Raw genomic sequence first — 23,692 nt, 5'->3', positions numbered from 1 at the left:
GGTGGAGCATCTCTTGGCACGTCTGCGGGAGGTCCACCGGAGCCGCGGGACCAGCGACCAGCAGAGCACCCCCTGCGGCGTGCCGCCCTGCTTGGGGCGGCAAAATGGCTAGAGCCGCCCCTGCCTGCCGCACAGCCCCTGTCTGTAGGGTCCCCCCAGGTTCCCCATGGCCCCCGACTCCTAATGCCCTGTGACTCCCCCCTAGGGTGACCAGACAGCAAATGTGAAAAATCGGGACGGGGATGGGGGGGTAATAGTAGCCTATATCAGAAAAAGACCCTAAAATCGGGACATCTGGCCACCCGACTCCCCCCACACTCCCCATGCCGGGGGTCCTGTGTCCCTGTGGTCCTACACAGTCCCCCGACCCTGTATGTTCCCCGTGCCCTGCCCTCCCCCCGGGCTCCCCCCGTGCCCTGCGCTCCCCCCGGGCTCCCCCCGTGCCCTGCCCTCCCCCCGGGCTCTCCTCGTGTCCTGCCCTCCCCCCGGGCTCCCCCCGTGCCCTGCCCTCCCCCCGGGCTCCCCCCGTGCCCTGCCCTCCCCCCATGCCCTGCGCTCCCCCCGGGCTCCCCTCGTGCCCTGCGCTCCCCCCCGGGCTCCCCCCGTGCCCTGCGCTCCCCCCGGGAGCCCCCCGTGCCCTGCGCTCCCCCCGGGGTTCCCCCGTGCCCTGCCCTCCCCCTGCGCTCCCCCCGGGGTCCCCCCGTGCCCTGCCCTCCCCCCGGGCTCCCCCCGGGCTCCCCTCGTGCCCTGCGCTCCCCCCGGGCTCCCCAACCTGCAGCCCGGCGGCCCTGCGCTCTCCCGGCGCCCCGCAGCCCCGGCTCCCCGCTCGCAGCGCGGCCGGTCCCGGCCCCTCACCTGGCCCCGCGGCAGCTCCTGGCGCCGGGCCGGGCAGCGGCAGCTCCAGGGCCGCGTGCCGGGCTGCGCTGGCTGCCGGGCCGGGGAGGAGAAACGGGAGGAGGCGGAGCCGGGAGGCAGGTCGGTGCCAAGTGATGTGTCATCAGCCGGGCGGCGGGGCCGGGTGCCCGGGGGGGCTGGGGCAGGCAGGGGCGGGGGGCTGGGGCTGGGGTTGTGTAGGGGAGGGTGGGGGCGGCCGCGGGGGAGTTGCGGGTGGCCGAGGGGGGAGTTGAGGACGAGCCCGGGGGCGGGGGCGGGGGCGGCCGGGCGGCGCCGGGCAGTGGGGCGGGCTCCTGTGCGGTGCATTGGTGCGGCCGGGGCTGAAGCAGGCGCCCCGCTCTCGGGGCAGCACTTTGAAAGGGATTGAAAAGCTGGAGCGATGCAGGGAAGTGCCTGGGAGGCCGGAGAAAATCCCCGGCACCAGGAGTCTCGGGAGCTGGCTCCGGTGAGCGCAGCACAGAGGGGACGGGGGGAGGGTGGCTTGACCATGGGGCATGAGCACCTTGGCGGGGAGAAGCTCCCGGGCCCTGTAGGGGAGGAGGTGAACCCAGACCCTGCCAGGAAGCTGAACCAGGCACACTGGAGAGGCCAAGCAAACTGTCCCCACCCCGGTGAGTAACTGCTGGAAGTGGAGCCAGCTCCCAAGCCAAGGGCAGATTCTCCCTCTTCTTGGTGTCTTGATACCAGGCCTGGAGGCCTGTCTGGGAGGTGCTTTAGCCAGACACAGTCAGGGCAGAGGGAGCTGGCCCTGTGCCTGGCCTGCAGAGCTCTGAGGGGCTGAGCGGTGGGGTCTATGGGGTAGGCTGGCTGCGTGTGTGACCCACACCCCTCCTGCGGGCGGGGTTCGGGCCATTCTAGTGGCATCCAGACGAGACCACTGAGAGAGAGATGATGAGTCTGCCCTACCGCCGGCTGGCTTTTAGCTCGTGCACTAAGCTCCCGAGGTCCCAGGTTCAGTCCCACCCCCCAGCAAACGGGTCTGTCAGCGTTACACGTGCAGCAGGATAGGGCCTGTGCTGGGTGGGGGTGTACGGGTCTGGCCTGGCCTTGGAGAAGAGCCCCACTCCAGCTGGGTGTTAATGCTGCTGCTGGCGGCAGAGCTGGGTGGTTCTTGTGTGTGGTGAAGGCGCCTCCTGCCTCCAAGTCTGGACGGAATAACCCTGCCAAGGAGACTTGGCACATCCAGGCCTGGGTCCAGCTGGGCTGGTGTCTGCCGCCCAGCCAGTGCCTGCGGGGGGAGCCCCTTCCCGTGGCTGTGGGAGTCTGATCCAGAGCTTGGCACTGCAGAGCAGCATGTCCTGAGCCTGGGGCAGCGGCATGCAGTGCCCTGCTCACAGCTACTCTGGGTGTGGTTTACAGCCTCAGCTATGATGAGTCCTTCACAAGGCCTGAAACACCCCCTCCCACCTCTGCCCTGACTCCCAGCTGCCTCATTCAGCCCCTTCCCCAGCCCCTTAGGATTATGACCTGTCTGCTGGCAGTGCCGCCCGGGCAGGATCGGGTTCCTGGTGCTGGGGCAGCACAGACACAGAGCACAGTGCTTCTCCCCTGGAAGAGCCCAAGGACAAGATGACCGGTGCCATCAGAAGGGTGTCCAAGAGGACGACCCTCTCCCCCCCCCAATCGTTAAGCACACACGGAGACCTTTGCTTTGTTGTTTGTTGGTATGTTTTTAACTTCAGCTCTACTCTCCTACCAGCCCAGCGGCCACTCACTGGTTGGTTTCTAGTAGGTATTATGGCAAAAGTGGGTCGTAAGCCACAGCTTCCCCATGCTCTGCGCTCTCCCCCCCCCCCACCCCCTCAGCCCCATCTTTTCACGTACCTGATTGCTGTGGTTATTGGTTTTACAATAGTGCCAAGAGGCCAGGGCTCCATCGTGCTAGGTGTCGTGCAAGCATCTAGCGGGGACAGTCCCTGCCCCAGGAGCTCCCAGGCCGCGTGGGAGCTGAGGGAGCAGGGGTACAGCAGACAGGTGGCGGAGCACAAGGGGCAGGGAGACGGGAATGGTCTCGGGGCGGCTGGGGGGTTATTGTAGGCCTGGCGGCAGAGGGAGCTGGAGGGAGCCGTTGAGGTGGCCTTGCGGAGTTTAAGGGGCAGCGGGGCAGAAAGTGCAAAGGTGGGAACTGCGGCAAGTGCCCAGTGTCTGCTGTCCCCTGCTCTCTGCCCCTGAACCCCATCTTCCCACCACCAGCAGCCCTGAGCCCCCTGCACGTTTTTTTCCTGTAAGATCCATTGGCTGGAGACGTCCACAATCGCTGCACTTGGTTTTTTTTTTTGGTTTTTTTTTTTCCATCTGAAATTTTTTTAATAGTTATAAAATGTATTAGTTTTTTCACATTTTGTACAAAATAGGAGTTGGTTTCTCTTAATTAGGAGAATCAGCTGAATGTGAGATTTTAATTAGATGAGTCTGAAAACAAAATGAGACTGGGTTCTCCTGTTCTGAAAAGGTCCCTCACAGCTTGCTCCATGTCTCTTCAGCTTTGCTCTCATGATTGTAGAACAACTTCAGATGAAGCACCCTTGTATCACTGGCTCTTTGGAGGCTTGTAGTGAATTCTGCAGCGCTCGTTAAATACCTTCCAGCTTCTGTCGTTTACTACTTCTTCCTGTGCAGTTTGATTCCAAGCAGCTACAAACCGCTCACTGCTGGGTGGTGGGGTTGGGACATTGCAGGTAACTCAGCCAGGCATGTCACAACGGGGCAGCTCATCTGCATGCTGCAGTCCTGCTAGGGAAAAGTCTTTATCTGAATCCCCCGGAGGCTGTGTGAGTGGGTTGTGCTGCTGGGCAGACTGGCGCTTTGCTGGGAGATTGGTAGCCAGTGTGTGCACAGCTCCCCCGTTCCCTAGCTGAACCATATCCATATGTATGGCAGGGTCTGGCTGCTTCCCTTCCCAGTAATGTCATTTAAATGGAAATACAGGTTCATTGGTACAAGGTGTAACAGGCAGCACAGTGAGTTCACCTGAATCTAATTCCAGCAGCTGCTAGAAGAGCTGTTCTCATATGACTGAACTAATCTCATCAAATCCCGAAGAGATCAGCTTGCTTTAGCAGTGTCCGTCCTGTCAGGTTGCTGCCAAGCCCCAACTTTCTATGTAACCTCCAGTCTCACCCAGCTCTGCTGGCTGCTCCTCCCAGAGGGGACAAGCTGCATGCACTGGACTCATGGGGGAAAGGAGTAGGCTGCCCTGCCTGCTAACGCCATGGCACTTGGCATTCCCTTCTCGAAGAGCCCCGGGTCCTTGTGCTGGGGCGGTTCCATTCGGAGCCACAGGCCAAGGCGGTCTCTGTCCAGGAGCTGCCGTCAGGCATCTCCTGAGCGGGGCTTGCGGGCAGGTAGGATAGGCGAGAATGCGAGATTCCAGTCCGCCCTATGTCACATGCTCACTGCCTCAGAAAGGGCCCTTGCCACGCACGCTGTGTGTCGCCTGCACTCCCGAGCAAAGTCATGGGCATGGACTGGCCTGGAGCCAGGAGACGTTCATTACAGACTTTGCAGGCAAGTCATGCCTGCTGGGACTGAAGGAATATGGATCACTAGGGGCAGCTAATGACCCCTGTGCCAATGCAGGACTCTCTCTGCAGTTTGCCCCAGCAAGGCCCTGCGGTGTCTTTGTGCAGGCGCTGCTGACATAGCTGTGGGCCAGTCGGGGACACAGTTCCTGGCTTGCCATGTTCACTCTTTCACTTTTATGCTAATGGGATTGATTTTTATTCATTTACTGTTTAGCTGGATCAGTTTCTGGGTCCTTGGAATGTTTTCCAAGCCTCCCCGTGTCCTTGGATTCACTGCACCTGCTACGTGTTAGTCCTGAGCACTGGGGAAAGGTGCAGTGTGGAACAGACCCTGCTTTTCACTGGCAGGGCAAGGAGCCCCCAGTATGCTGCTCCCCAGCCTCAGCTGTGCCCTGGTGGGACTCTCTTCTGGAGCTTCATCTCCAGCGCTCAGTCACTCCCTGCTCTCTCCGCCGAGACTGCTAATGAGGGGCCACTGAATGCCGTTTGGGATGTGCCACCTGCCTTCTGGGTCATCCTGCGCACACTTCCCTTCACCAAAATCACACGTAGCCACCAGATGGCAGCACCAGTCCGTCACTGCTGACCTGGGGTCAGATTTCAAGTGGTTTTCAAACCGTGGTGGGACCCTGTCTTAATGGGGTCACCACGGCTGGTGTTAGACTTGCTGGGGTCCGGGGCAAAGCCGAAGCCCGAGGGCTTCAGCCCTGGGTGGCAGGGCTCAGGTTACAGGCCCCCCGCCTGGGGCTAAAGCCCTCGGGCTTCGGCTGTGGACTCCCCACCCTGGGTGGTGGGGCTCAGGCGGGCTCAGGCTTGGTCCCCCCTCCCAGGGTCGTGCAGTAATTGTTGTCAGAAGGGGGTCGTGGGGCAGTGAAGTTTGAGAACCCCTGGATTAGACCTAGCGATGGAATATTCCCTCCGCAAGGCCCCCTGCCAGCCTGGGCCTAGATTGGAGCTAGTGTCTCCACACCCGCCGGCCAGTGTCTCCTGGTGACTGGCGAGGCCTCGTTCCCATGGTGTTTCCCCATCGAGCTGGATGAAGTGTGGGGTACAGGGGGTGGGAAGGGGCTTCGAGCCCTGCAGCGCCATGGGAAGCTCTCACGCTTGGGTGCGGTGGGCGCCAGCAGCCAAGAAGAGCAGAAGGCAAAGGGGGTTCACGTTCATGCACATAGTGGTTGGTATGAAAGTGGGTCTGAGGACAGATGGGTCGGTTTCCATTGGCAGGGAACCTTCCTTTTGAGCCTTCGCAGCGTGAGCCCGTCCCTGGGTCAGAAACTGCCGTGACTCTGTCCCCACCCCTCACGAGGCTCCGTTCCCCCTGCCCGGTGGAGCTGTGTTGCCTGCACTGGGTTGTTGTGTGTGTGGCTTTGCCTAGTGGAAGAGGCCTCTTGCAGAGAACGCTTCTCTGCCTCTGCCCCGGAGACGGGGCTGCCGAGTGCTTGCTGGGCAGGGGTGGCAGGTTCCAGACATTGTCAAGTGTCAGTTAAATGAACCAAATGGGACCCGCATCACTGCTGATGCGTTAGAGCGTTTCACAGGCTCGGGGGGGGGGGGGTTGCCTGGCCAAGACTGCAAAGCCTTGGAGCCAGGCTGTCGCTCAGCGGTGGGGGCAGGTTGAACAGGAGCACAGGATACGTTCTCATTCCCCCACATCCGACAAGCTGTGTAGAACCCGGGCACACGTTCTCCTGGCTGGGAGAGAGCAGACTGGGTCCGCGGCCTGGTGCACAACCAGGGGGAGGGATGTTCCTCAGAACTTAGGCTGGTGTGAGTGAGGGCTGAGCCGTTCCTGGGGGGAGATGTGCTTAACGCCTGTGGGGCAGGCACACTGGGCAGCGCTCGCTCTGTGCCCAGCGTCCCTGGGTACCCATCACTGGCACTGTCACGTCTAGTCCTGGTTTCTCAAGAGATGGTGCGGGGCAGGGCGTGGGACTGGCAGCTCCCTGCCCCACTCTGCCATTGGGAAGAGGGGAGGATGAAAGCGGGATGGGCTGCTCTGTGCCAGCAGCAGGGAAGGTCACTCTCTCAAGCACTCCATCATGAGCACCTCCCAAGGAAACCCAGGTGCTGCTTAGGGTCCCCTGAGGCTCGTCCTCTGGGTGCAGTCAGCTGGGGTTTCCAAGGATCACACCCTGCCCAGCTGCCATGGCTAGTTCAGCTGGGGGTGTGGTTTTAATGTCAATGACTTGCTGAGCTAACCGTAAACCGTGGCTTTAAAAAGCTCTGTAGATGTCACTCTGTGGCGGTGCTGGCCTGACGAGTGGTGAGTGAAGTCCTCTGTTCGAGCTGCAGTCCTACGAGCGGAAAGCTCTGTAGCACATTAGCCACGTTCCAAGCCATCCAGTGCCCACAAGCGCTAATGCTCCACCTCGGAGCACAGGGCTGCTGCCTGGGGCTTGTGACAGTTCTTGGGGTACCGAGGACTGTGAGTCGCCTTGTTCCCCACTGCCTCTAGCGGGGGGGCGCGGTGACGGGTCCCCAGGGTGACACCTGGGCTGTAGAACTGCTGAGCCCTCCACACCCACCAGCCTGGGCTGTCCCTCACACTGATGCTGCATCGCGCGACAAACCTCTGGCAGGCCCTGCGCGTTCACAGCCAGCCACAGGCAGGGACGTGGATGACGTCCCAGCCACTCAGGGATAAGGCTACGGTTTAGTCACAGGTGTTTTTAGTGAAAGTCATGGACAGGTCACGGGCAGTAAACAAAAATTCACAGCTGTGACCTGTCCATGACTTGTACTGTGTGTCCCTAACTAAAACTGGGGCTGGGGGTATCCTGGGACCCCTGCTGGTGTTGGGGGGGCAGGCGGTGGCATGTGGCCCGGGACCCTCTCTGATGCTGGGGGGAGGAGGGTTGGGGGGCTGGCAGGCTCCCTACCTGACTCTGCAGGGCTCCCTGGAAGTGGCTGGCATGTCCCTGAAGCTCCTAGGGGGAGGGAAGGCCAGGGGGCGCCACAAGCTGCCCCCGCCACGAGCGCTGGCTCTCAGCTCCCGTTGGCCAAAAACTGCAGCCAAGGGAAGCTGCAGGGGTGAGCAGGCAGAGCACCCTGCCCCCTCTGCCTGGGAGCTCCTTACACACCTGTCTATAATGTGTAGGCACAAAACCACTGTGATCCTGGGGGTCTTCAGTTTGAGAGACGTGTGCTGGAAGTCTTATGCTGCCAGGACAAAAACACCCTTGGCATTTTTAAACATTGTAGATGACAATTTCCTAACTGAAAAAGTGTTGCAGCCAATGTGGGGGAATTTTTTATTAGACCTTGTCCTAGCAGATAAAGAAGAACTGATTGCAAAACTTAATGGTAACTTAGGTACAAGTGCCCATGACTTGATCACATTTGTAATGTCCAAGCAGAATAAAGTCCAGACCAGTAATAGATATACTCGATAATTTAATAGGGCCAGTTTCACAAAGCTGAAAACAATTATGAGCCAGATCAGCTGGGAGGAAGAATTTAATCAGAAAAATGTGAATAATAATTGGGAATAGTTTAAGAACATCTTACTAGATGCCCAAAAACCCACAGCCCCACAATTGAGGAAGAAGACCTGTGCTGCTTAAAAAAAACAACCTGGGTTAGAGGGGAAGAGAAGGCAGCTTAGACAGAAAGATAGATAGAAAGAAAGGGGAAGTTGATAGTAATGAATATTAACCAGAAGTTAGGCATTGTACAAAATTGATAAGGGAAGGCAAAGGACACAAGGTGACCTCTATGGCCTGCAGAGCTAAGGATAATAAGAAGGAGTTTTTAAAAATATATTGGGGGGGGGAGGAGGAATGTTATTGGTCTGTAGATGGACCACTAGATGGGAATTGTAGAATTGGGTCAATAATAATGTGGAAAAAACAGACGTGTTCAATAAATATTTCTGTTCAATATTTGGGGAAGAACAGATGATGCAGTCTCATCATATGGTGATAACACTCTTTCCATTCCATTAGTCTCACTAGCGGATGTTAAACTGAAGCTACTAAAGTTAGACATTTTAAAATCAGCATGTCCAGATAACTGTTATGCAAGAGATTTAAAAGAGTTGGTTGTGGAGCTCACTGGACCGTTAATGTTGATTTTCAATAAGTCTTGGAGCACTGGGGAAATTCCAGAAGATTGGAACAAAGCTAATGTGCAATTTTTAAAAAGAGTCACTGGGCTGACCCAGGTAAATTATAAGCCTGTCAGCTTGACACCGATCACAGACAAGATAGTGGCACGGCTGCTACTGGAGTCAATTAATAAAGAACTAAAGGAGGCTAATGTAATTAACACGGGCTTTTGGAAGGTAGATCCTGTCAAACTAACTTGATTTTTTTTTATGAGATTACAAGTTTGGCTGATAAAGGTAATAGTGGGGATGTAATGTACTTAGACGTCTGTAAGGCATTTGACTTCGATACCGTAAGACATTTTGATTAAAAACCTAGAGCAATATAACATTAATTATGTCACACATTCAATGGATTAAAAACCAGCAGTTCTTCAAGAGCCTCCCTGCGGGTTCCCCGCTGGGCCCTGCACCTCTGAGCAGAGGTTTTTGGCAGCAGCGCTTTGTTCAGCCTGCATGTGTGCCCCACACCCGCACTAAGGCTATATGGGGCTGCGTGGGCGAATTGCCCTCAGTTCCTTCTCAGTAGCTTCAGCCTGCGGTGGGACCCACAGCTGTGCCTGTTCTCTGCTAGTATGCAGGAGTTAGTTAGCAGAGAGTGTTTGTAGTTGTTGGATCAGCCGTTCCCTTTTCTTTCTTTCGTTCTTTCTTTCACTCGCTGGAATGCTAAAGGTGACTCTCTTATCATGTGGCTATTCCAGTCGGTGATGGGCATTCCCACTGCCTGTGCTGTTTGGGTGATACCAATATCCCTAGTAAGTGCAAGATACTCACTTCCTTCAAGAGTAGATGACCTCCCCCACCCCACCCCCCAAAAAACCCAGGGAGATCAAATTTAAGCTGCTGCTGATGGAGCAAGCCCTGTGGCCTCGTCCATATTGATATCTTGGTCACTGGATGCCACTAGAGAAATAGGTGGTACTGTGGCAGCAAGTACATCTATGGTACTGAAGACCTCAGCAAAGGTAGTTCCATTACCCACCTCTGAGCACAAGGAGATGAGTAAATCTCCAAGAAAATCTTTAGTATCAGAGGGGAGCCGTGTTAGTCTGGATCTGTAAAAGCAGCAAAGAGTCCTGTGGCACCTTATAGACTAACAGACGTTTTGGAGCAGGAGCTTTCGTGGGTCACATGCATCCGACGAAGTGGGTATTCACCCACGAAAGCTCATGCTCCAAAACGTCTGTTAGTCTATAAGGTGCCACAGAACTCTGCTGCTTTTACAAGAAAAACTTTGTCACCGACACCCAAGAAGAGTATGGAGCCCTCAGGTCCCAAGGGGAGTGCCACGCAGGCACCAAGTGATGTTGGTACTGCAAAGGCAAAGAGGAGTCTGTCATCTGAGACAGACATAGTCCCAATCTCTGGTACACATTGTGTATTCAGGCCCATTCACCTGGGTATTAGTAGAGATCAAAGTGATTGGTGAAGGTAGAAGAGTGTATTTGATATTTAAACTCCATGAAAATTACTGGGATGTTACCTGCATTGTTTTCACTGATCTGTCTCCTGGTGCAATATCATAGCAACATTTACCGTGTGTGCACCCCTGTAATCATCAGCCCATCAAGGAAGCCTTGTGGGATGCTAGTGAAGGACTTGAACAGACAAGTGCTAATTTCAGAGCAAGTGGCCACCGTGTGTGATGACCAGAGGTCAGTGACTCAAAGTGCATTCCTCACGCACCGCCATCAAAGGAAAAGCCCACATGGGTGGTGACCCTGTCAGCTTGTTTTCTGTGAGAAGAAGCTGTAAGTGTGGAGTCAAGGAAGGATCCTGCATCTCTGGCCTGGTTGGACTCTTACAGAGCAGGGTGCCAGATGCACCGCAGAGATCCCCAGAGACAATCTGGGCACCCTGAAAAGACTTTTGGGAAACTGGCAGTTCATTACATCACTGCCACCATTTGCAATTACAAACCACGACTCACCCGTACGTATATTTTACCTGCTTTAAACTCTCAATAACTCTCACTTCCCTTTCTTAGCTAATAACCTTTCTGTTAGTTTGCTATAGAAGTGGCTGCCAGCATTGGCTTTGGTGTACGCTCTAGGCTGCCAGCTGATCTGGGGTAAGTGACAGTCTCTCAGGACTGGGAGCACCCTGATGTGTGATTTTTGGTATAAGTGACTATTATCACTCAGTGCAGGTTCTTTGGGTGGAAGAGAGACTGGGAGTCTGAGGGGACTGTCTGTGACTCCAGGGGAGGATTGGTACAGAGATCCAAGAGTTCCAATTTGTCACTGGCTTGGTGAAATCTAATTACAGACCACACCACCACCTGGGGGTGTCTGCCCTGTTTTTTGACAGTCTGCCCTGAGGTCGGCACTCACAGTGGTGAGCCGCTCCAGACAGTGGGACACCGATACCCAGAGCAGCGGAGACATAGCGGTGATGCGTTCTTAGCCTAGTGATGAACAACATTTGGAACCAGTAACAGGAAAATCAGCAGTACCAAAGACCACTGGGGCACCTACAGTGCCGAGGGAATCAAAGCGACTCTCTCCCAGGTCAAGCACTCAGTACCAGCTGCACTGGTACCAAAGCTGCCCTCCACAGGGTCCTGCTTGATCCTATGTTTGACACCATCGGTGCCGCAAGAATTTAGGTATCCTAAGGACCTGATAGCATCTTTGGAGTCGGAGTTTCCTGTTAATGAGTGCTGGGGGGTTGTCAGCATTCAGATTCTCTCAGTATCTGGCCCACCAGTATCCTGGAATACCATGTTTGCCCTTGGCTATCTTGCAAATGGAACAGCTATCTCCCCCCAGGAATATGTGGAAGAGAACTCTTCATACTCGTACGTTACATCCAAGTTCCCTTTGTCTATTCCAGGACACACAGCTCTCCGTCTTAAACTGATGTACTACAGCAGGGACACACATGGCTGCCTCCCCCTGTGCCGTTTGGGCCCCTCAGTGGCCTTGCTGTCAACAATTTGCACAGAATCATAGAATCTCAGGGTTGGAAAGGACCTCAGGAGGTCATCTAGTCCAACCCCCTGCTCAAAGCAGGACCAATCCCCAGATTTTTACCCCAGTTCCCCAAATGGCCCCCTCAAGGATTGAACTCATAACTCTGGGTTTAGTAGGCCAATGCTCAAACCACTGAGCTCTCCCTCCCCCAAGTCATTTCACCACCAGAGGGAACAGAGAAGGGCCCACTCACCTCAACCTCCTCTACCACCATCTATCTGAGAGAAAGAGACCATGGAGGAGCAAGAGGTCAGGGCAGATAAGGAGGTGACACCTCTTATTAATATTTCTTCCTCATCACCTGATAAAGCTGTGATGCCTCGGCTACCTTCTATGGCGGATGACTTCAGACAGTTTCAGGAACTGATGAGATGGATTGTTGATGCAATGCAGATTCCCTTAGAGAAGTTTCAGAAGTCCGACCCTAAACTCCTAGATGTATTACATACTTCAGCATCGATGAAGATTGTCATTCTGGTCAATGAAGCTCTCAAGGAGCCTGCTAAAACTGTTTGGCAAATCCCAGCTACTGCACCACGTACACACAAGAGGGTGGATAAAAAGTATTACATCCCTGCCAGGGAAGTAGACATTTCTATTTCCCCACCCAGCTCCGAAATCCTTGGTGTTGGAGGCTGTTAATGAGCAGGGCAGACAGCATAGCAAAGACACCCCATACAGGAAGGACCAAAAGAGGTTCAGTCTTTTTGGTCGCAAATCTTACTCTTCAGCCACACTTTAGTTCAGAATAGCAAACCATCAGGCACTCCTGGCCAAATATGATTATCTAAACAACAACAAATTTAATTCCTTTATTGAGCACCTGCTAGTGGAACATCATGACCGATTTAAAGCGGTTATACAAGAGGATTAGCTGCTGGCAAGAACATCGCTCCAGGCCTCATTGGATGCTGCAAATATGGTTGCTCGATTGATATCCACTGCAGTGGTCAGGGTTGAGCATCTTGGCTGCAGCTGTCCTGCTTCCCAAGAGAAGTTCGAAGCCCTGTCGAAGACCTCCCCTTTGATGGTCCCAAGCTCTTTGCAGACTCCATGGATACATTTCTCCACACACTAGAGGATTCGAGGGCCATGCTGCAATCTTTAGGGATTATAGTCCTGTAAATAAGAGGAGATTTAGCGAGTCTCAAACGGCACACAGAGCATGCCCTCGAATACCTTGTTAATTGAATTGTCTCATTAGACTGACCCCCGACTTGGTAAGACAACTCCCATCTTTTCATGTACTGTGTATATACACCTGCTACTGTGTTTTCCACTCCAGGCAGCTGACGAAGTGGGTTCTAGCCCACGAAAGCTTATGCCCAAATAAATGTGTTAGTCTCTAAGGTGCCACAAGGACTCCTTGTTGTTTTTGCTGATACAGACTAACACGGCTGCCCCTCTGAGTTCTGATGGATTGTTCCAGAGTGTCTACCACCCAGTCAGCAGAGGTTTACAGCTGCAACTTAATATCCCTGCCCCCTTCAGATGGCACCTTTCAGGCTCCGTGGGAGAGTATAACATTGGACAGTTGGTCTTTGGAAGCCGTAACATCTGGTTACACTATCCATTTCCCCTCTCCCTCCCTCGCACAAGAGATTGCCTTATTTCGGTGTTTATGAGGCATGAACCAGTTCCTGTACAGCACAGGGGCCGGGGATTGTATTAAAAGTACCTCCTGATTCCCAAGAAGTATGGAGGATAGAGACCAGTTTTAGACTTCAGGTCTCTAAACAGATATGTAAAACAGCAGAAATGTATGGTGGTGACCCTTGCAGCCATAATTCCCTTGTTAGAATTAGGAGATTGATTCGTGACTGTCGACCTACAAGATGCATATTTTCATATCACTATTCCCCGCTCACACAAGAGATGTCTTTGATTTCTAATCAACAAGCGCTAGTAATACTGGGTGCTTCCTTTCGGCCTGTCTTCTGCCCCAAGAGTGTGATCAAAGGTTCTGGCAGTTCTTGATGCCCACCTACATTGCTTGGGGATAGTAGTTTTCCTGTATCTGGACGATTGGCTGATCAGAGCAGATCATATCAGGGAGTGTCGGCAGTAGTAAAAATGACGTGTTCTCTGTTTGGCAGCCTGGGCCTCCAAAAGAACCTTGAAAAATCCATTTTGAGTCCGACACAGAGTCTGGACTACATAGGAGCTTCCCTCGCAGGTAGATGGAAGGTACCTGTAGTTCCTCCTGAAGGAGATTCCTCCTGAACCTCATCTCAAAGATTCAGGGCCATTCTCAAGTAACAGTAAGAGATTGTCTTCAACTGCTGCAGCAAACGGCTGAACCTCCAGGCTAGGAATATCACGTGGAAGGCTCAGGAGTTTAGTTACCATTTGTAATTTAGAGAGAAATGTCTGCTGAGGTCATCTGCCAGGTTGTTCTGAATACCTAGGAGGAATGAAGCTGAGATGACTATCTGGTTGGCTATGTGTCACTTCAGCAAAGAGAGATGGGGAACGTACTGCTCCCTGATGGATGACGTAATGCATGCATGCCACATTGTCTGTCATTATCTTTATTGACTTGGACCTGATCAGTGGTAGAACGTGTAAGCAAGCATTTTTGACAGCTCTCAGTTCCAGAACATTGATGGGAAGAAGCTGCTCCTGTGGTGACCATTTGCCCTGAACCTTATGAGATCCCAGATGTGCCCCCAACCCAGACATGAAGTGTCCGACTTTATGACTCTGGTAGGGGGATTCTGGAAGAACGGAACACATTGCACATCTTTTGGTTGGGTCTTCTACCACTTGAATGATTGTATAACCCACTGGGGAATGACAGTAACCTGGCCTTGACTGTGCTTGCTTGGTTTGGAAACAGTTTGCAGCCACCCCTGTAGACCTCAAAAGACATTGCATGGTGCATTGTACTACAAAGATGCAAGCTGGGAGAGCAATACAGCGGTGCCCAGACAATCCAGGAAGTTTTTGGAAAGTGTAGGGGACAATTTCCTGGTGCAAGTGCTGGAGGAACCAGCTAGGGTGACCAGACATCCCGATAAAATAGGGACTGTCCCGATTTTTAGGCGTTTGTCCTGCATCCCGATCGATGTTTGGTCAGGACGCAATTTGTCCCGATATTTCGCACTCCTGGTTTTTGTTTTGTTTTTGTTTTGTTCCGCCAGCGGGACTCCGCTTTTTTTTCCCCCTCCTCTTTCTGCCAGCGAGACTCCGGGACTCCGCTTTTTTTTTTCTCCGTTGGAGGGACTCTTTCCCCCCACCCCCCAATGTGTCCCGATATTTTCTTCATCCCATCTGGTCACCCTAGAACCAGCTAGGGGCAGAGCTCTTCTTGACCTGCTGCTCACAAACAGGGAAGAATTGTAGGGGAAGCAAAAGTGGATGGGAACCTGGGAGGCAGTGACCATGAGATGGTCGAGTTCAGGATCCTGACACAAGGAAGAAAGGAGAGCAGCAGAATACAGACCCTGGACTTCAGAAAAGCAGACTGACTCCCTCAGGGAGCTGATGGGCAGGATCCCCTGGGAGAATAACATGAGGAGGAAAGGAGTCGAGGAAAGCTGGCTGTATTTTAACGAATCCTTATTTAGGTTGCAGGAACAAACCATCCTGATCTATAGAAAGAACATTAAATATGGCAGGTGACCAGCTTGGCTTAACAGTGAAATCCTTGCTGATCTTAAACGCAAAAAAGAAGCTTACAAGAAGTGGAAGATTGGACAAACGACCAGGGAGGAGTATAAAAATATTGCTCAGGCATGCAGGAGTGAAATCAGGAAGGCCAAATCACACTGGAGTTGCAGCTAGCAAGAGATGTTAAGAGTAACAAGAAGGGTTTCTACAGGTATGTTAGCAACAAGAAGAAGGTCAAGGAAAGTGTGGGCCCCTTGCTGAATGAGGGAGGCAACCTAGTGACAGAGGATGTGGAAAAAGCTGATGTACTCAATGATTTTTTTGCCTCTGTCTTCACGAACAAGGTCAGCTCCCAGACTGCTGCACTGAGCAGCACAGCATGGGGAGGAGGTGACCAGCCCTCTGTGGAGAAAGAAGTGGTTCAGGACTATTTAGAAAAGCTGGACAAGTACAAGTCCATGGGGCTGGATGCGCTGCATCCGAGGGTGCTAAAGGAGTTGGTGGAGGTGATTGCAGAGCCATTGGCCATTATCTTTGAAAACTCATGGCGATTGGGGGAGGTCCCAGATGACTAGGAAAAAGCTAATGTAGTGCCCATCTTTAAAAAAGGGAAGAAGGAGGATCCGGGGAACTACAGGCCAGTCAGCCTCACCTCAGTCCCTGGAAAAATCAAGGAGCAGGTCCTCAAGGAATCAATTCGGAAGCACTTAGAGGAGAGGAAAGTGATCAGGAACAGTCAGCATGGATTCACCAAGGGCAAGTCATGCCTGACTAACCTAATTGCCTTCTATGATGAGATAACTGGGTCTGTGGATGAGGGGAAAGCAGTGGACGTGTTATTCCTTGACTTTAGCAAAGCTTTTGATACGGTCTCCCACAGTATTCTTGCCAGCAAGTTAAAGAAGTATGGGCTGGATGAATGGACAGTAAGGTGGATAGAAAGCTGGCTAGATCATCAGGCTCAATGGGTAGTGATCAACGGCTCCATGTCTAGTTGGCAGCCGGTATCAAGAGGGGTGCCCCAAGGGTCGGTCCTGCGGCCAGTTTTGTTCAACATCTTTATCAATGATCTGGATGATGGGATTTATTGCACCTTCAACCAGTTTGCAGATTACACTAAACTGGGAGGAGTGGTAGATACGCTGGAGGGTAGGGATAGGGTCCAGGGTGACCTAGACAAATTGGAGGATTGGGCCAAAAGAAACCTGATGAGGTTCAACAAGGATAAGTGCAGAGTCCTGCACTTAGGACAGAAGAATCTCATGCACTGCTACAGACTAGAGACCAAATGGCTAGGAAGCAGTTCTTCAGAAAAGGACCTAGGGATTACAGTGGACGAGAAGCTGGATATGAGTCAACAGTGTGCCCTTGTTGCCAAGAAGGCTAACGGCATTTTGGGCTGTATAATTAGGGGCATTGCTAGCAGATCAAGGGACGTGATCATTCCCCTCTATTCAGCATTGGTGAGGCCTCATCTGTAGTACTGTGTCCAGTTTTGGGCACCACACTACAGGAAGGATGTGGAAAAATTGGAGAGAGTCCAGCAGAGGGCAACAAAAATGATTAGGGGGCTGGGGCCCATGGCTTACAAGGAGAGGCTGAGGGAACTGGGATTGTTTAGTCTGCAGAAGAGAAGAGTGAGGGGGGATTTGATAGCAACCTTCAATAATCTGAAAGATGGTTCCAAAGAGGATGGAGCTTGGCTGTTCAGTGGTACCAGATGACAGAACAAGGAGTAATGGTCTCAAGTTGCAGAGGGGGAGGTTTAGGTTGGATATTAGGAAACACTATTTCACTAGGAGGGTGGTGAAGCACTGGAATGGGTTACCTAGGGAGGTGGTGGAATCTCCTTCCTTATTGGTTTTTAAGGTCAGTCTTGACAAAGCCCTGGCTGGGATGATTTAGTTGGGGATTGGTCTTGCTTCCTAACTGTCAGAGTGGTTAAGAGGTTGTGGAATCCCCATCATTGGAGGTTTTTAAGAGCAGGGTTGGACAAACACCTGTCAGGGATGGTCTAAATCAGGGGTAGGCAACCTATGACACACGTGCTGAAGGCGACACGCGAGCTGATTTTCAGTGGCACTCACAATGCCCGGGTCCTGGTCACCTGTCCGGGGGGGCTCTGCATTTTAATTTAATTTTAAATGAAGCTTCTTGAACATTTTAAAAACCTTATTTACTTTACATACAACAAAAGTTTAGTTATATATTCTAGACTTCTAGAAAGAGACCTTCTAATAACGTTAAAACGTATTACTGGCACACAAAACCTTGAATTAGAGTGAATAAATGAAGACTCAGCACACCACTGCTGAAAGGTTGCCGACCCCTGGTCTAGATAATACCTAGTCCTGCCATGAGTGCAGGGGACCGGACTAGATAACCTCTCGAGGTCCCTTCCAGTCCTATGATTCTATGGGTGGGCTGAGGCTGTGGGTCAGGCCAGGGGACCGCAGTGAGTAATCGCTCGGTTCGCTGCACCCCAAGGCCTGGGTCACTCAGCATCTGTCCTGTTGACTCCCCGGTCTGTCTCTCCTCAGAGTCACTACGTGGCCTGCATGGCAGCCATCCTGAACCAGATGGACGAGGCCCATTACAGCTCCTACATCCAGGCCTTCTCAGCCCGGACCGACCTGGTGGTGAGTCTCCCGCTCAGCCTGTGCTCTCCAGGGCCCGGCCCGGCAGCTCTCGGGGCTGTCGCTCGTCGTGGTGCTGGCGTATCACCCACCCCCAGGCCAGACAGCCCCTGCCCCCGTCCTGTCCCAGACATTCCTCAGCTGCTCTGCATCCCTTCTGCATGGCCAGGCCGGTCCCTTCCCATGGGCTGCGGGCAGGGGTCTCCCACACCCAGCCGGGCAGTGCCCAGCTGGCAGGCCGCCCCCGGGCACTGGCCAGGCTCACTGGCTGTGATGCCTCGCCTTGGTGTGTCTATGGGAGGGTGCCGCCTAGGGCCCGGCGTGGGGGGGGAAAGCCAGCAGCTCCCAGAGCGTCACCGGCTGGCATCGGCTCGGGCATTAGCTCCAGGAGCAGCTCTGCAGCAGAGGGGATGGGATGGGGTGAGGGGCTGCGGAGCCAGGGTGGGAGGGGGATTGAAGGGAGGAGACTGGGACAGACACCCCAGGGGGAAGGGGGGCCTTAGGGGCTGGTGTCGAGTGGGTCAGTGGGGGCGGGACATGGGCCTGCCCAGACCCGAGCCTGAGGCACAAAGCTGAATAGTTGGGGGCGGGGGCACCCCCACGGCACCCCCACTGCCAGCTCCTCGGCACCCCCTCCCCCACGGCACCCCCACTGCCAGCTCCTTGGCACCCCCTTGGCACCCCAGAGCCAGCTCCTCGGCACCCCCTCCCCCATGGCACCCCAGAACCAGCTCCTCGGCACCCCCTCCCCCACGGCACCCCAGAACCAGCTCCTCGGCACCCCCTCCCCCACGGCACCCCCACTGCCAGCTCCTTGGCACCCCCTTGGCACCCCAGAACCAGCTCCTCGGCACCCCCTCCCTCATGGCACCCCCACTGCCAGCTCCTCAGTACCCCGTCCCCCACCGCACCCCACCTCCAGCTCCTCGGCACCCCCTTGGCACCCCACCTCCAGCTCCTCGGCACCCCCTCCCCCACAGCACCCCAGAACCAGCTCCTCGGCACCTCCTCCCTCACAGCACCCCCACTGCCAGGTCCTCAGAACCCCTCCCCCACAGTACCCCACCTCCAGCTCCTCGGCACCCCGTCCCCCACGGCACCCCACCTCCAGGTCCTCAGCACCCCCTCCTCCACGGCACCCCAGAACCAGCTCCTCGGCACCCCCTCCCTCATGGCACCCCAGAACCAGCTCCTCGGCACCCCCTCCTCCACGGCACCCCAGAACCAGCTCCTTGGCACCCCCTCCCCCACGGCACCCCAGAACCAGCTCCTCAGCACCCCTCCCCCACGGCACCCCAGAACCAGCTCCTCTGCACCCCCTCCCTCACAGCACCCCCACTGCCAGCTCCTCAGAACCCCTCCCCCACAGTACCCCACCTCCAGCTCCTCGGCACCCCCTCCTCCACGGCACCCCAGAACCAGCTCCTCGGCACCCCCTCCCTCATTGCACCCCCACTGCCAGCTCCTCAGAACCCCTCCCCCACAGCACCCCAGAACCAGCCCCTCAGCACCCCCTCGCTCACAGTACCCCATCTCCAGCTCCTCGGCCCCCCCTTCCCCATGGCACCCCATCTCCAGCTCCTCGGCCCCCCCTTCCCCATGGCACCCCACGTCCAGCTCCTCAGCACACACACCCCCACGGCACCCCAGAGCCAGCTCCTCAAAAACCTTCCCCCACGGCACCCCCACTGCCAGCTCTGTGTCCTTGGCACCCCCCAGCCCGAGCGCCTCTGCTGCTGTTCTCCGTGGGCAGAGGGAAGAGACCTGCCCGCTCGCCCCTTGCTGCCTCTGAGGGACCAAGTGGGGACAAGCTTGTACCCAGTGTGTGAGGGCGGGGGGGGAACTGTGCCCTCTCCACCCCCACCCCTTGTGGTGCCCTGCCAAGGGGGCAGCTGGCCTGATCCTGTGCTGCTGGCTGGAGAGGGCTGAGCTGAGCTCACTGCCTGGCAGCCCCAAAGCCAGGAGGCATGTCTGCGTCCCTGCCCCAGACAGCGGGTGAGGAGGGCCAGTGTCCCCTGAGCCTGGGCCAGTCTCCTGCCCTTGGGCTCGCACTGTGGCCCTGGGAGTGAGCCAGGAGCCAGTGCCGCCAGACTCAGAGGCCGTGGTGGTGACGCCAGCTAGAGACAGGCTGGTCCATGGGGGAGGAGCTGGCGCAGCCTGGTCCCAGGCCAGAGAGGAGACTCTTTGCTCTTGGGGCCCTACGAGAGCCCTGAAGAGATGGGCAAACCCTTCCCTCACCAGCCAGGTGCCCCATCCTCTCGCCTCTTCCCCAGCCCGTCAGCCTCACCTCCATCCTCAGCCAGCTCGCCCTGCCCGGGCTGGCCCCTCTCGCCCCCAGGCGCCCCCAGGGCCCCCAGGCGACTGCAGCACCCCGGGTCCTAACAGGGCCTCCTTGCTTGGCAGGACTTTCTCATGGAGACCTTCCTCCTGTTCAAGGACCTGATTGGCAAGACGGTGTATCCCTCCGACTGGATGGTGATGAACATGGTGCAGAACCGGTGAGCAGGGCCCGGCCCCAGGGCTGGGCTGGTGGGAAGGAACATGCGGAGTCCTAGGACTGAGGGGCTGTGGGGCTCCTCTCCCACAAGCGCCCAGAGCGGGGGGAAGTGTGAGCTGTCCAGGGCACATGCCCCGGCAGCCCGACCAGGGGGATCCCCCAGCTCCAGCTCAGGGGTGGCAGGGCGAAGGCGCTGGACGGTGAGACGTGCTGGGGGCTGTGTGGGTTAGGGAGGCACTGATGGCCGGGGGTGTTTGTGGGAGGTGGGGCACCAGGGAGATGTTTAGCCAGGAGCTGGGCTGGGGGTGTGTGACGGAGCGATTCTGGCGGGACCCAACTGAGGTGCCAAATCAGGACTAATTGCTCAAACAGGGCAGTCACAGCCCTAGGCTGGGGTTTTTCCACCTCTATGGCAAACCAAACCAGCCAGACAAAAAGGACTTCGGTTTCACCCCACTGGCTAACCACAAGTCACTCAAGCAATTCCCTTAGACACTCCAGTCTCCCAGTATCCCCACCAGTGCACTCGTCCTGGGGATGAATGGTTATGAAAACCAACACCCCAATAAAAGAAAACGGTTCTCTCGATCCCAAAGAACCAAGCCCCAGACCCAGGTCAACATACACATCAGATCTTACCCACAAATCACGCTGTTGCCAATCCTTTAGAATCTAAAATCTAAAGGTTTATTTACAAAGGGAAAAAGGTAGAGATGAGAGGTAGAATTGGTTAAATGGAATCAATTACATACAGTAATGGCAAAGTTCTTAGTTCAGGCTTGTAGCAGTGATGGAGTAAACTGCAGGTTCAAATCAAGTCTCTGGAACATCCCCCGCTGGGATGGGTCCTCAGTCCTTTGTGCAGAGCTTCAGTTTGTAGCAAAGTCCCTCCAGAGGTAAGAAGCAGGATTGAAGACAAGATGGAGATTAAGCATCAGCCTTATATAGGCTTTTCCAGGTGTAAGAACCTCTTTGTCCTTACTGTGGAAAATTCCAGCAAAATGGAGTCTGCAGTCACATGGGCAAGTCCCTGCATACCTTGCTGAGTCACAAGGCGTGTCTGCCTTCTCTCCATGGATCAATTGTGTAGCTGATGGTCCTTAATGGGCCATCAAGCAGGCTAAGCAGAGCTAACACCAACTTGTCTGGGATATCACCCAGAAGCACATCACCAACTTGAAATACAGACAGTATAGAGCCAATATACATAACTTCAACTAAAAATGATACATGCACACAGACAGCATAATCATAACCAGCAACCCATAACCTGGTCTTAGACACCTTATATGACCCCCTTTACCTAAGATTTGGTGCCACTACAGGACCTTGGTTGCAACCCATGTTCTATATGGTCCCAGTTTATATCAATAACGTCACAGGGTGTCATGGCAATGAAGTAAAAATCTTAAATGAATCCACATGTTCCATAGAATCTCTATGGATAGTAATTTCATGCTCTAATAAGAATATAACATTAGGGATCTATTATCGATCACCGGTCCAGGACAGTGATAGTGATGATGAAATGCTCAGGGAGATTAGAGAGGCTATCAAAAAAAAGAACTCAAGAATAGTGGGGGATTTCAGTTATCCCCATATTGACTGGGTACATGTCACCTCAGGACGAAATGCAGACACAAAATTTATCGATTCTTTAAATGACTGCTTCATGGAGCAGCTGGTACGGGAACCTGCAAGGGGAGAGGCAACTCTAGATTTAGTCCTGAGTGGAGCGCAGGAGCTGGTCCAAGAGGTAACTATAACAGGACTGCTTGGAAATAGTGACCATAATATAACAACATTTAACATTCTTGTGGTGGGAAGAACATCTCAACAGCCCAACACTGTGGCACTTAATTTCAGAAAGGGGAACTATGCAAAAATGAAGAGGTTAGTTAAACAGAAATTAAAAGGTACAGTGACTAGAGTGAAATCCCTGCAAGCTGCATGGATACTTTTCAAAGACACCATAATAGGGGCCCAACTTCAATGTATACCCCAATTAAAAAACACAGTAAAAGAATTTTAAAAATAGCCACCGTGGCTTAACAACCATGTAAAAGAAGCAGTGAGAGATAAAAACGCATCTTTTAAAGTCAAATCTTAGTGAGGCAAATAGAAAGGAGTGTAAACACTGCCAAATTAAGTGCAAGAATGTAATAAGAAAAGCCAGAGGAGTTTGAAGAACGGCTAGCCAAAAACTCCAAAGGTAATAACAACATGTTTTTCAAGTACATCAGAAGCAGGAAGCCTGCTAAACAACCAGTGGGGCCCCTTGACGATCGAAATACAAAAGGAGCGCTTAAAGACGATAAAGTAATTGCGGAGAAACTAAATGGATTCTTTGCTTCAGTCTTCACGGCTGAAGATGTTAGGGAGATTCCCAAACCTGAGCCCTCCTTTGTAGGTCACAAATCTGAGGAATTGTCACAGATTGAAGTGTCACTGGAAGAGGTTTTGGAATTAATTGATAAACTTAACAGTAACAAGTCAATATTTTAAAAGGGCGCTAGAGGTGACCTGGCAATTACAGACCAGCAAGTCTAACGTCAGTACCGGGCAAATTAGTTGAAAGAATAGTAAAGAATAAAATTGTCAGACACATGGAAGAACATAAATTGTTGGGCAAAAATCAGCATGGTTTCTGTAAAGGGAAATCATGTCTTACTAATCTATTAGAGTTCTTTGAAGGGGTCAACAAACATGTGGACAAGGGAGATCTGATGGACATAGTGTACTTAGATTTCCAGAAAGCCTTTGACAAGGTCCCTCACCAAAGGCTGTTATGTAAATTAAGTTGTCATGGGATAAAAGGGAAGGTCCTTTCATGGATTGAGAACTGGTTAAAAGACAGGGAACAAAGGGTAGGAATTAATGGTAAATTCTCAGAATGGAGAGGGGTAACTAGTGGTGTTCCCCAAGGGTCAGTCCTCGGACCAATCCTATTCAACATATTCATAAATGATCTGGAGAAAGGGGTAAACAGTGAGGTGGCAAAGTTTGCAGACGATACTAAACTGCTCAAGATAGTTAAGACCAAAGCAGACTGTGAAGAACTTCAAAAAGATCTCACAAAACTAAGTGATTGGGCAACAAAATGGCAAATGAAATTTCATGTGGATAAATGTAAAGTAATGCACATTGGAAAAAATAACCCCAACTATACATATAATATGATGTCAAGTATCAGAGGGGTAGCCGTGTTAGTCTGGTTCTGTAGAAGCAGCAAAGAATCCTGTGGCACCTTATAGACTAACAGACGTTTTGCAGCATGAGCTTTCGTGGGTGAATACCCACTTGCATCTGAAGAAGTGGGTATTCACCCACGAAAGCTCAAGATATAATTGATGGGGGTTAATTTAGCTAGAACTAATCAGCAAAGAGATCTTGGAGTCATTGTGGATAGTTCTCTGAAGATGTCCACGCAGTGTGCAGTGGCGGTCAAA

General features: G+C 53.5%; 2 protein-coding genes across 7 annotated transcripts in view; one reads left to right on the top strand and one right to left on the bottom strand.

Moving 5' to 3' along the window:
• The window catches only part of LOC123370843 (protein INSYN2B-like), a 36,347-nt gene extending 35,431 nt beyond the window's left edge, over nt 1–916 (bottom strand). For 2 of the 3 annotated variants that reach the window (XM_045017660.1, XM_045017662.1), the window contains exon 1: nt 856–916. The gene's annotated coding sequence lies outside the window, so the exon portion shown is untranslated. Of the gene's footprint in view, nt 1–772 lie in introns of all 3 variants that reach the window. The other variant, XM_045017661.1, reaches the window with a different exon arrangement.
• Nucleotides 1–23,692, top strand: part of LOC123370842 (dedicator of cytokinesis protein 2-like) — a 336,056-nt gene that overhangs the window by 243,407 nt on the left and 68,957 nt on the right. For all 4 annotated transcript variants that reach the window (XM_045017656.1, XM_045017657.1, XM_045017655.1 and 1 more), the window contains 2 exons: nt 17,651–17,749; nt 20,150–20,244. In XM_045017656.1, the coding sequence (XP_044873591.1) occupies nt 17,651–17,749; nt 20,150–20,244 (194 nt within the window). The remainder of the gene's footprint in view (nt 1–17,650; nt 17,750–20,149; nt 20,245–23,692) is intronic.

The sequence above is a fragment of the Mauremys mutica genome, chromosome 5, assembly GCF_020497125.1.
Source record: "Mauremys mutica isolate MM-2020 ecotype Southern chromosome 5, ASM2049712v1, whole genome shotgun sequence".
In the NCBI taxonomy this organism is placed as follows: Eukaryota; Metazoa; Chordata; order Testudines; family Geoemydidae; genus Mauremys; species Mauremys mutica.
Note: the sequence above shows the minus strand (reverse complement) of the source record. Positions and strands in the feature narration are given on the sequence as shown.